This window comes from Camelina sativa, chromosome 10 (assembly GCF_000633955.1).
Source record: "Camelina sativa cultivar DH55 chromosome 10, Cs, whole genome shotgun sequence".
NCBI lineage: Eukaryota > Viridiplantae > Streptophyta > Magnoliopsida > Brassicales > Brassicaceae > Camelina > Camelina sativa.
The window spans coordinates 25106496-25119038 of NC_025694.1; the positions used below are offsets into that span (position 1 = coordinate 25106496).

General features: G+C 36.5%; 1 protein-coding gene and 1 long non-coding RNA gene across 2 annotated transcripts; one reads left to right on the forward strand and one right to left on the reverse strand.

Annotated features, from left to right (window-relative positions):
- LOC104719856 lies at positions 5211-6243 on the reverse strand. The gene is made up of 2 exons (XR_756715.2): positions 6096-6243; positions 5211-6022 (listed from the first exon to the last, which is right to left on the reverse strand). It is a non-coding gene; the product is annotated as an uncharacterized LOC104719856 (long non-coding RNA).
- Positions 10744-12171, forward strand: LOC104719857 (scarecrow-like protein 23). The gene has a single exon (XM_010437840.2). It carries the CDS (start codon positions 10930-10932, stop codon positions 12097-12099), a length of 1170 nt encoding a protein of 389 aa, XP_010436142.1. The 5' UTR covers positions 10744-10929; the 3' UTR covers positions 12100-12171.

A 12543-nucleotide genomic window follows, 5' to 3' on the forward strand; every position in this document is an offset into this window, starting at 1 on the left:
CGAGACACCGTCACGGCTAACTAGCTATTAGCGTGACCGTTACATGGCAATGTAACTTTGGTAGATCTCATGCTAGTTACCTTTGTGGTTTCAGCATGGGAGCTCATGCTGGTTACCGGGGAGGTTTCAGCATGGGAGCTCATGCTGGTTACCGGGAAGGTTTCAGCATGGGTAGTGTGGAGGGACGGAACAAAATATCGAAGGGCCCTAGGTGAAGGAGTCTAGGATAATTCAAGAGTCCCTTGTTCTATTCTAGTCGTCCTTACGTGTTGTGGTGGAGTTAAGAGTCTAAAGTGTCCAAGAGGTCCTTGTTCCTTTAGTCATCTTTCTCAGTGGTTAGCGAGTCTATATCATCTCAGTTGAGTTGTGTTGACCTAACCTCACTCGCTTGTTTGTTGTTTATTTGCTTCCGTTATTGTTTCGGTTGCGTATGCTCTGGTAGAATTTTCTGTTGGTGTGTGGTTGCATGACTAACTTGCAGATGGACTTGCTTGTTTTTTTTGCATTTGGCTTGCATGTTGATAGCTTCGTCTTGCATATTGATAGCCTAGTCTTGCATATTGTTTGTGTAAACTTGTTTGTTGTAGACTTGTTTGCCTTGTTATTTCCGTTGCCTGTTGGGGTAGTCGGGTTTAGGAAGTAGAATCCTGATTAGGATGAAAGGGGTACCCAGGCTCACTGAGTAATCTTAGATTACGCATGATATTATTTTTGGTCTTGCAGGGAAGCCTAAGTGAGTCTAGAGCTGGAGCAAACATTAGGGTACCGGATAGGGTTTCCATGTGTTCCTTGTAAAACCCTATATTTTCATGAATGAATATCCGACTATCTTTGTATATTGCTTTAATGATTTATTTTCAATGTAATAAACTATTGAAGTAATATTTTCGGTTTTCGGAAAAGCATGGCAAGTTGCAAATGATACTCGGCCTTGTCCGGGTCGACACAACGCGCGTGGGACGCGAGGGTTGCAAAGCCTAAGCGAGTCTCTGCCGTGGGTGGAGTCGTGTCCAGGAGGACTGGTCGGGAAGCTGCAGCTTCCATCCCTTGACCGGACCACCAAGGTGCGGTTCCCATAGTGACGTTCCGGTGCCGTCCAATGGCCTGCATGGTCATAGAACGGTTCGGGAGCGTTACAGCCATGGTATCCCATATCCGATAGCGCACAATATCTCACAACAGCCTGAAAATCTCTCATACCTGGCAGCAAGGTAGGTGAATGAGTAAAGAGAGAGTGCTCCTCTGAATCCAAGATCTCGTTGAAATCTCCCATAACCAACCATGGCTTGTTCTGAAACATTCTAGAATCATGATGATTCAACAAGTCTGTCCATAGAGTCCTTCTTTCTTCTACTGTATTTTTTGCGTATATGAAAGAACAAAAAAAATCATCATGTTCTCCTTCCAGCAAGACAAAGCAGGTTATGATTTGATCGCTCTTAAAAACAGGAGTCATACGTACCGTAGGTCTCCACACTACCCAAATACGACCCAAACGGTGAGACTCATAGTTTGACATGAAAGACCAATCCGTAAAGACCGAATGTGCAATACGATCTGCTTGCTTCTCCTTGACCCGAGTCTCCAATAAATAACCAAATTGCATTTCTTTATTACTAGTCCAAGCACGAACAACGGAATGTTTGATAGATTTGTTGAAACCACGCACATTCCATGAGAAACTCATCATTTCTTGAGTTGGTTTGGAAAACTTCTTCGTCAAAGTAACTGGGAGGGTATCCTTAGTTACTTGAGTTGAAGTTTCCGATGTTTTGTTTTGGTTTTTCTGTGAAATACGTGCAGAGGGAGGTCGTCCTCCCCCCCCCTCCTGGACGTGATATCTCGAGCATCTCGACCATGAGTCGTTTCCTTAGCCTGCAAGGCCACTCCCCCGTCTGTAGATTGTTCTTGGGGCGCTTGTGTCTGATGTGTTTGATGCTCTTGATGTGCAGAGTGATCTGCTTCACTAATGTCACCTTCCTCAGGGAGACTAAGAACTGCAAACTTTGAAACAGACACTATTGAAAGCGGGGCATCCTTCACTACAAGGCCCTTAAGAGGGCTTCGCCTTGAAGGAGAAACAGTAGACCACTCATCCGGGGAGTCTGCTATCGTAGTTGCTGTTGCAATAACCAATTCATTTACGGCTACTGATTCAGTGTTGGCTTGTTCAGTTCCTTGCAAACCTGAATCTGAAACCGAAGCATCGACACCATCCTCCGGTTTCGTAACTTGCTCGACACTCTTGGTGAAACCCCCAGCAGATTCTTCCGGAGAGTCAGACACTTCACTCGCTTTATTGTGCACACATCTAGCTACCAAATGGCCCTATTTCTCACAAGCAGAGCAGCGGGGAGGCAACCAAGGGTACTTGAACTCCACCCAGAAGTCTGAACCATTCTTAGAGAAACAAATCCGTTTGGGCAACTCCTTTGTAAGATCCACATTAACAAAATCTTTGCAACATCAAAATTGGAACATGCCTCTGTTTCAGGATGCAGCCGCACAGGTGCACCCACAGCACTGGTTAAGAAACTTAACCCTTCCCATGAATATAGATGCATCGGAACCTTCCTCAAATGAACCCAAAGGGGAATGGATGTTTCCTCCGGCTTGTCCTTCTCAGTGATCGGGGACCACTTAGACACCACCATCGGTACCTCAGCAATATTCTACATACCTCGTTTGAGAATTCTGGCTTTAACCATAGGGTCACGCACCCGAAATCTCAAGGTTGTAGAATTAACCTCATAAACATCAATCGATGGATAGTCTGCACTCTGCTTCCAGATTTTGTTTAAGATAACGTGGACCTTTCCGACATGAGGAGCTGTTTCCAAGAATTTTCCGATCAGGAAATCTTCCCAGAGNGGAATGGATGTTTCCTCCGGCTTGTCCTTCTCAGTGATCGGGGACCACTTAGACACCACCATCGGTACCTCAGCAATATTCTACATACCTCGTTTGAGAATTCTGGCTTTAACCATAGGGTCACGCACCCGAAATCTCAAGGTTGTAGAATTAACCTCATAAACATCAATCGATGGATAGTCTGCACTCTGCTTCCAGATTTTGTTTAAGATAACGTGGACCTTTCCGACATGAGGAGCTGTTTCCAAGAATTTTCCGATCAGGGAATCTTCCCAGAGAGGTGTAACATTGTCGATAACTTCATTAGGGATCTCAACTGTAGTTTTCCCTTCTGAGGTCGTGAGACTAATATCAAATTTTTTGAGCACCTGCTTATTTTGCACCATGGAAACCCACGGGCCTTCATCCTAGGGCTAATAGCCCTCGGCGAACCCTCAGACTTCTCCGACATCCCTCCTCTTGCCGCCTAGCAACGCCGGCAAGCAGACTTTGCGAGCAAGAAACCCCAAAACCCTAATCGCTCAATAATCGCCCTACTCAGCAAAACGCACCGTTTCGGTTGGGGTGGTTTTTTATCAGACGAATCGCATTGTCTAATTTTTGTTCTATAATGTCTCTAGTGAAAGTGTCACAATGACATTCCATCTATTTAGATGAGACATAGACAGTATCAAAATGATTGTGTTTTCATATAAATGGATTGTTGACAATATGGTCTGGATCATGTCATGTGCTCATAAGAAGAAAAAAAAAATTATACCGAGTCAAAATTGATTTGCAAGGACATTTTTAAAAATGCAGATTGTTCTTTCCTTTTTTTTAGGTTCTTTAGGATGTTGGATAATTCTTAACACAACTACTCTAATTAACTTACTTGTTTTAAGTCAAGTGAAAGTGGTTGCGCATCAACAATCTTGTATTCTAGTATCAACAAATTAAGAGTGTGGTTGTGGTTCACCAAACTTTTGTGTTCTTCTTTGTTTTGTCTTCAGCAGTCGGACCACATTCAATTATTATTTTTGACCACATTTACAAGTAGTGATGTTTAAATGGGCAGGATGCCCGCAGGCTTAAACGGGTCCGTTTTAAAAATTTAAGCCCATGGCCCGTTTAATAACACTACAAAAAAACACTTAAACGGGTGTACCTTTTTAGACCCGCGGGCGTAATAGGTATGCCCGAAACTAAACGGGTAGCCCGTTTATTTCTCAAAAATTAACGAAGTTGAAATCTAGAAGTTTATTCCTTTGTGTCACTTCGTCTCTCTCTTCCGAGCTCCGGCGGATCCAAACCCATTCCGACATAACTCTAGCGGCCAATTTTTCTCCACAATTCCATGGTGAGTTCTATGATTTGCTCTGCTTCCACACATTAAAGTCTGTTCTTTTTGCTCTTTCCCATGGAGTTTGGTTTGTACCCATCAGACTGTGAGATTGATTGATAATTACTCACAGGGGTGTATTTTGTTTTTTGTGTGTGTGTGTCTCGAATTTTGCGAAGAGGGGTTTTTGGGTTTCGTTGAGAAGCGATTATCTCGTGTTCTTCAACTTGGTTCTTGGCCTTTTTTGATTAATCCCAGGTTCGTTTTTGGGTTTTAAATGTGATATCTTTTTGTAGTAATACTAAACGGGTCTAAATGGTCTAAACGGATCTAAACGGACCAAATAAATGGGCATGGTCTAAACGGGAACAGGATCTAAACAAGCAGGGTATAAACGGATAGAGTATAAACGGATCCAAAATGGACAAAGCTTAAATGAACATGGTCTAAATGGACAATAGTCCCATTTTAACATCACTATTTACAAGCATTACTGTTCTTTCAACGGTTTCGAAAAAAGTAGTATAAAATAGATTGGGACAGCTATCTGGAACGACATAGTACGTCAGTAATTTTCCTCAAAAACTTTGGGACTACAAAAATAAAATTAACTATATACTGTAGAAAATAAAACAAAAATGGAGAGATATGCCATTGCTAGGTAAATGACGTTCCTTTGGAAATAGTTATAAGTTAAAACTTAAGCATATATATTTCTTTTCAAGATCGAATATGATTCCACATTACCCCATTGTATTCACTTGCATGAGAATGACACTCGTCGCATCTTATAAGGCGCATATACACATAGGAAAAGAGTAATAGGCAAAGCAAAAAGAAAAAGAAAATGAGAGAGAGATAACGATTATAACATGAATGGTATAGTTTCAACAAAAAAAGCATGCATGAATGGAATAGTTTCACCCAAAAGTTAGAAAGATCAAAACAATTTTTACAAAGTCATATTTAGAACAATCATATACCCCTTTTTTTGTTTTTTCGTTTTTTGCGGTGGAGACACCAAACATTCGAAACTTTATATGAGTGAGTGAAATAGGATTGATTCTGTAGTTTCACCTTTGTGAATCATACGTTTCCCAAAAAAATAAAGTAAAAAAAAATGCAATAATTAAGAAGAGCATTCACTCATTGTATTAAAAGTCATTTTTTGTAAGCATCACCTAAAGCAAAGCATCTACTTCTCTTATCATCCCACTGCCACTAGCCCTTCTTCTGCTTCTTCTTTTCTCATTCTTTCCACATACATAATAATCCAGGTTCTTATAACAATAAATAAGTAAACACCATTGGATGAATGAAACCAGAAACAACGACAAATTAATTATATTTTTTAAAAACTACAAATACTGAATAAGATGTAGTTTTACACACAAACTAAATATTCAAATCTGAACAATAAGTTTTAATATATAAATCGATCTTGAAAAAGTATGTTGTAACACTAGTTTGTTTGTAATTTGAGCAGAATACACAAGTAAGAATCAGATATATATATATATATATATATATATATATACACCAAGAAATCAACTAGCAACCTCAACATGTAGTTAATTAATTAGTATATACCCCAAAACGTCCTAGCTAGCAAAACCATACAAAGTAAACACAACCCACAATTTTTTAATGAAATCATCCATACAAATTGAAGTTGATATCGAAATTTAATTTAGAGAAAGGAAGATAAACGAAGCTTAACCAATCACCACTAATAGAAAAGATATATGAATGAAACTAACCTGATCAGATTACGAGCGTATGTACTCGAAGAAGGAAGGATCAAAGCGATGTAATTGAGGGGAATGAAGCCTGGTCCGACGTCATTAACCGTTAGATCATTCATACATATATGTGTAGACTAATTAAATAAAGAAGAGAGTACTTATAAATATATAATCAAGTGTAGTAGATCTGAGTTAAGGGCCTCGTGCCAGACAACATTCCCCTCAAAAGAAAAAGCTTCAGTGATGAACATGGACTCCATAAGAAAACCCTAGCTTTTAACAGAGAGAGAGAGAGAGAGAGAGAGAGAGAGATCAGAGAGAGATATGAGCTTAATTTATAAACAAATAAAAGTGAAAGAGGAGAGGAGACAAGAAAGCAATGATGAAAAGAAGGAGGAAGATATTATTATTAGAAAAAGATTGTGGAAATGTAGGGGGTAAACAAAAAAAAACACAAAAGCTAAATAAAAAGGCAATTCGAAAAAGATAGAAAAGTCGAAAAGAACAAACATATTCAAGTCATAATGATAAAATTCTGATGACTTATTTCCACTTCTTCTTTTTTTATAGTTCATCTTTGAAGCTAATAATGCTTTCACATGTATCCAGTATTTTGCGTATTTAAAAAAAAAAACAAAGTCAAATATTTTTATCCGTAGATCGTCAATTTTTTAGCTCTTGAAATGAGATGTACGTTAGACAATCTAGGTCTAGAAAAAGAAAGAGTCAAATATTTTTTTGTTCCTTGAATTTTGTTTGATTAGATTTTGAATGATTACTGACTAACCTTAAAAGTATACTATAATGATCGATCGGATCCTACATATCATTATGAAGAAAATTAAGTCAAAGAGTCTATTGAGAAAGTCAAAAGATTAGGTGGGAAAGGACCCAATATAGGTAGATGAATGAAAAATGAAAAATAAAAAATAAAAAACAAGAGAGGTGAATTATTAGAAGATGATTAGGTTGGATTTGATGAACATGTCATTAGAGCTCTAATGAGAGAAAATAATTATGTCTTCACCGTCCTCATTCACTTCATGTGACATTCACATGCCTCCCATCTCTCTCTCTCTCTCTCACTCACAAGGCCACAAGGCCATAACACATACAATAAAGATACTTTCAATACTTGTATTTTAAATTCGTGGTCGACAAATATACAAATTTTATAAACAGCGACAGCATAACGTTTTGTATAGATGCATGCGTATTTCGATATCAGGAACACGATCTCTAAAGCGAATTTTTAAACCAATGTTAAATGCTCTATAGTACAGTTTTTTTTTTCAATTTATGAGTCTCTTTTTTTTCTTTTATCGAATATGTAATGCAAAGCAAAATATCTGACCAAAGTCACAAAAATAATCATATTTACTCTAGAGATGTTAGCTTCATATGCATTTTTCTTTATTTTTATAAAAATAACTTTAGTGTAAATACTCTTTCTTTTTTATCTTGGTTAAAGTATTTTAAGGTAAAACTGATATAGGATGGAGTTTTTTTCCCTTTTTGTTGCAAGTAATATCCGAAGAGTCAGTCTAGTAAAAAAGCTCATATATATTTCTGTCAGGAACTGTTTTGCTTAAAGCCCTCCCAAATAGGATGACAGCTAAAAGTTGTAGAAAACGTCGTCTTTAGAAAGTCCTATATCTTTGTAAATTCTTATGAAGATATGTAATAGTCATAACTATATGATCAGATTCACTAATTAGTTTGATTTTCTAACATTTTTTGTATGTTTATCAACCTTAATTAAGAATATAATTGGATTTTCATATTTAGAAAACTGAAATCGTGTTGTTTTAAAAAAGGACCAATGTGTGATCGTGAGAAGCTCAGTGAATTAAGAGGAAACACTTGGGAAAGTGAACCAAAAAGTGGCGGTCTAGTAGTAGCATTTGGCCAAACATGGGGGTTCTAGAACAGAGGACCAACTACTAACTCATTTTATTTCAAGTCTCTGCAGTTCATGTTTAAAGTGACTCAAAGACCAATCCTTAAGTTCTTCAGGACTTGTATCAACAGCTGAGCCTGCATCACCAACAGGTCGCTGTATGGATTTTAAAAAGACGTGTCAGGTCCAAGACCAAGCATTGCGCTGAACGCTGTCGACGATTCCCTTGATTCTCCTCGCTAGAGCTCCCATAGCTTCCTTCATTCATCTTTTTTCTTGACGGTTCACATAGGATCTCTGAAACTTGATTTTCTACAAGAGAACCAAGTATGATGTTGTAAAGTACAAATACATCTCTTGGTTGAGAGAAGGAAATGCAACTTTGACATGTGTTTTATTAGCAAAGTTACAAAAAGCAGCAGATATTAATGAAGATCAAATCTCAGATAGAAAAAAAGAGGAACTGATGCTAACAACTTCAACTTACAGCGGGAGAAGTGGCACGGATATCTCTATGCGCATCGTGTTCGTCAAGAAAAGTCAGTTCAAACTACTCCATAAGATGTTTCCTCAAACCCTGTATAAAATTGTTTGGACTTAAAACACAATCTAAGGAGGGTGTATTGAACTTGATATTTTAGAAGATTTTGGTGTATTTTTATATCCACTGTTATTTAATCAGGGATTTTAAAAAGTCTTTTGAAATCCTGTGTTATTGAATTTGGAATTTTTAGAAATCATCTTAAATCATTCACAATCTATTGTTATTGAATCAATATTTTATAAATCTCACTACAAATACACTGTTATTCAAAATATCACAACTTTTTAAAAAATGAGATTGTAAGTGATTTTGGGAGACATTTTAAAACATTTTTAGTTGAAATACATGAGTAACAAAATCACACCTTTAAAGGTGATATTTTGAAAGATTTCAAAAAAAAAAAAAAAAAATTCTGAAACCAACTGCAGAAACTTCGTCTATCTCTACACCGTACGTTCTCTCCTATACTCTCTTTCTTTCTCCAAGGTGAAAGCTTTGCCTTAGACGATGAGTGATATTGATATTGAGATCGTGAGGAATGATGTCAATCCTGTCTTGACAATGATACCAGCTTTTTGATTGGATTAATCGATTAACAGTGTATTTGTAGTGAGATGTCTATATATATATATATATATATTTGATGATGGCACCAAAATGGATGAGAGATGTTATAAAGTTCAGCACAAGTATGAATAATGTGTCGTGTATTGTTTGTAAGTAAGCATGATAGATGTTATAAAATTCTCTAAAGTCATTAAGCTCTAATATTGATCGGTACAGTATGTACGTCTCCATCATCCCTTATAGTTTTGATGGTGGGTTTTTTTAGGTTGTGAAGAAAACATGTGTTCATGTTATTTTTTTTCTCCAAAATATCCTTAAATCACCTAAAATTCAATAACCAAATCTCACCAAATTACAAGTAATAAAGTTTCAAATTCTTTAGAAATCTCTAACAAATTATCAATTCTCCTAAAGTTACACTCAAATCTCTCAAAATACTAAAATATTAAAATCTCACCAAATCTCCTAAAATATCAAGTTCAATACACCCCCTAAGACGGTAAAAAAGGATTTGTTTTCAAACAAAGTTATAAATGGGCCCTTGGGCCTCGTTATAAAACTCGATCGATCCCAGCAAATTGAGGAATTTGGTCTGGTTCGCTTTTCGGTTTGGTTTTCGATTTGGTCTGGTTTTTAAAATCTGCTCAATTTTTAAAAATCTATACTGATAAAAAGTATAGATTTATTAGTATAGATTTTTTAAAATCTTCACAATTTTTGAAACTTTTAAAAGTTCTTAGCTTTTAAAAAGTTTTTAAATATTATAATTTTTAAATTTTAAAAGTTTAAAATATTATAAATATTGAAACTTTTTAAAAGTTTAAATATTATAAATATTGAAACTTTTAAAAGTTCTTAGCTTTTAAAAAGTTTTTAAATATTATAATTTTTAAATTTTAAAAATTTAAAATATTATAAATATTGAAACTATTTAAAAGGTTCAAAATTTATATTTCGAAATCTTTTAAATTTCGAAACCTTTTAAAAGTTTAAAATATTATAAATATTTATGTAAAATAAATTATCTTATTTATATACGTTTGTGTTTTTTATTTCTTACATATTTTTGTGTATGATTTTATAGATAAGTTGATATTTTTCATAAATTTTTTATTTTTATCTTATTTTTTATTTTTATGAGAAAAGAAATGATTTTGTTCTTGGAGTTTGATGGATTAACAAGTTGTGTGGTAGTCTAAAAAAAATGTTTTTTAGTAGAAGAAAGTGAAGAATTTGACGAGGATGAAGAAGAAAAAAAGTATAGCGAAAAACCAGACGGTAAAAGTAATGATGACGATTACCACAAAATTTGACAATAGAAATGACAATAAAGAATATGAAAAATAAGAAAATATTGAATAAAAAACACGAAAACATAGGTGGTAGCTATCAATTAAATATGAAAACGAGTTAAATTCATAATGATAAAATTGTTTTGTTTTTCTGGTGGTCAAAGAAATAGTTTAGGATATGTGAGGTCATCAGTTTAATTCGCATTACCTGGATGTCGAGTTAAATTCATGATTTTTTTTATCAGATTTGATTTATAACACAACTGATTTTTATATTTCAAAAAAATATGTATATGAAATTTAACTATTTCCTTAATACTAATTTAAAGTTTTTTATAAGATAATATTTTATTACTGTCATCAATCATATGTAGTTTTCATCAAAATATATCAAATATATCCACGCGTAGAGTGGATTCAAAACCTAGTAAAATAAATAGTTTTAAGTAAATAGAAAAAGACAAAAAGAGTAGCAATCAAGCTGTGTTTTTTATGTTCACAAAGAGCACTCGATTATAACAGTGAAAACGTTACGAAAGAAACTGATACATTCCAAAATACTATCTTGTCTCCTCTCTTTGAAACTCTCTCAAACCTTTTTCTCTTTTCGAATCTCCACTTTTTTCTTTCTTTCTATCTATCTTCGTTCTTCCTTCTCTCTTCAATGATTCATTTCTCAACACTCCTCCATGACTACAAAACCTATCGACCGAGATTTCCCTTCTTCCAAAACACTCGAAAACGACGGTGCCGCCGCTATCAAACTCCTTAGCTTACTCTTACAATGCGCTGAACACGTCGCCACGGATCATCTCCGCGAAGCTTCGACCCTCTTATCTGAAATCTCCGAGATATGTTCTCCGTTTGGCTCCTCTCCCGAGCGAGTCGTCGCTTACTTCGCGCAAGCTCTACAAACGCGCGTGATCAGCTCTTACCTATCCAGCGCGTGTTCTACACTCTCCGAGAAACCTCTCTCCGTTGCTCAGTCTCAGAAGATCTTCTCCGCCTTGCAAACGTTCAACGCCGTCAGTCCTCTGATCAAATTCTCACATTTCACGGCGAATCAAGCGATCTTTCAGGCCCTTGATGGCGAAGACTCCGTTCATATCATCGACCTCGACGTGATGCAAGGTCTTCAATGGCCGGCTCTGTTTTACATCCTCGCTTCGCGTCCACGAAAACTCCGATCGATTCGGATCACCGGATTCGGCTCCTCCTCCGAACTACTCGCTTCAACCGGCCGGAGACTCGCCGATTTTGCATCGTCGTTAAACCTCCCGTTCGAGTTTCATCCAATCGAAGGCAAGATTGGAAACCTAATCGAACCGAGTCAACTCGGGACGAGACAAGGCGAAGCTGTGGTGGTTCACTGGATGCAGCACCGGTTATACGACGTCACCGGAAACGATCTCGAGACGTTGGAGATTCTACGGAGGCTGAAACCGAATCTGGTAACGGTGGTGGAGCAAGAATTGAGCTACGACGACGGAGGAAGCTTTTTAGGGAGATTCGTGGAGGCGTTGCATTATTACAGCGCGTTGTTCGACGCGCTTGGAGATGGATTAAGTGAGGAGAGTGGAGAGAGGTTCGCGGTGGAGCAGATTGTGTTGGCGACGGAGATAAGACACATTGTGGCGCACGGAGGAAGGAAGAGAGTGAAGTGGAGAGAGGAGTTTAATCGGGTCCGGTTCAGACCCGTTTCGCTTCGGGGTAACCCGGCCACGCAAGCGGGTTTGTTGTTGGGTATGTTGCCGTGGAATGGATATACTTTGGTCGAAGAGAATGGAACACTCCGTCTCGGTTGGAAGGATCTCTCGCTTTTGACCGCCTCTGCCTGGATATCTCAGCCGTTCCACTGATATTATTTTCTTCTTCTAAACAGTTATTTTAATTTATTTTATTTGAACGAATAATACAACGTGGAAAAGATTTATTATTAAAATGGTCATCAATCATCATCATGGATATTATCAATTTTGTTTTGAGAAAAAATTCAGTAATATTTTCTTAAAAAACTACAGTAATTCTTTCCATTTTATTATTATACCAACTATTTTCAAACCTAAAAACAAATGTATCTAAATATGAGAAATTTTATTTGAGTCTATAGATACGATTTAGATGGTTAGTATTTTGAAATCTTGGTTTACAATATGTTGGAAAAATAAATTCTTGTATTTCCAACGTAAATGATGTCACTTTGCGTCATGAACATTTTTTTTTTCCAAATGTATTTACTGAGAGTAACTCCTATAGTTATAATTAATTCTTAGATGTGAATGTTTCCTATGCTAACTGACTAT

Excerpts from the sequence above, each read along its gene's own strand:
- LOC104719857 (XM_010437840.2), top strand. The coding sequence starts at position 10,930 with ATGACTACAAAACCTATCGACCGAGATTTCCCTTCTTCCAAAACACTC.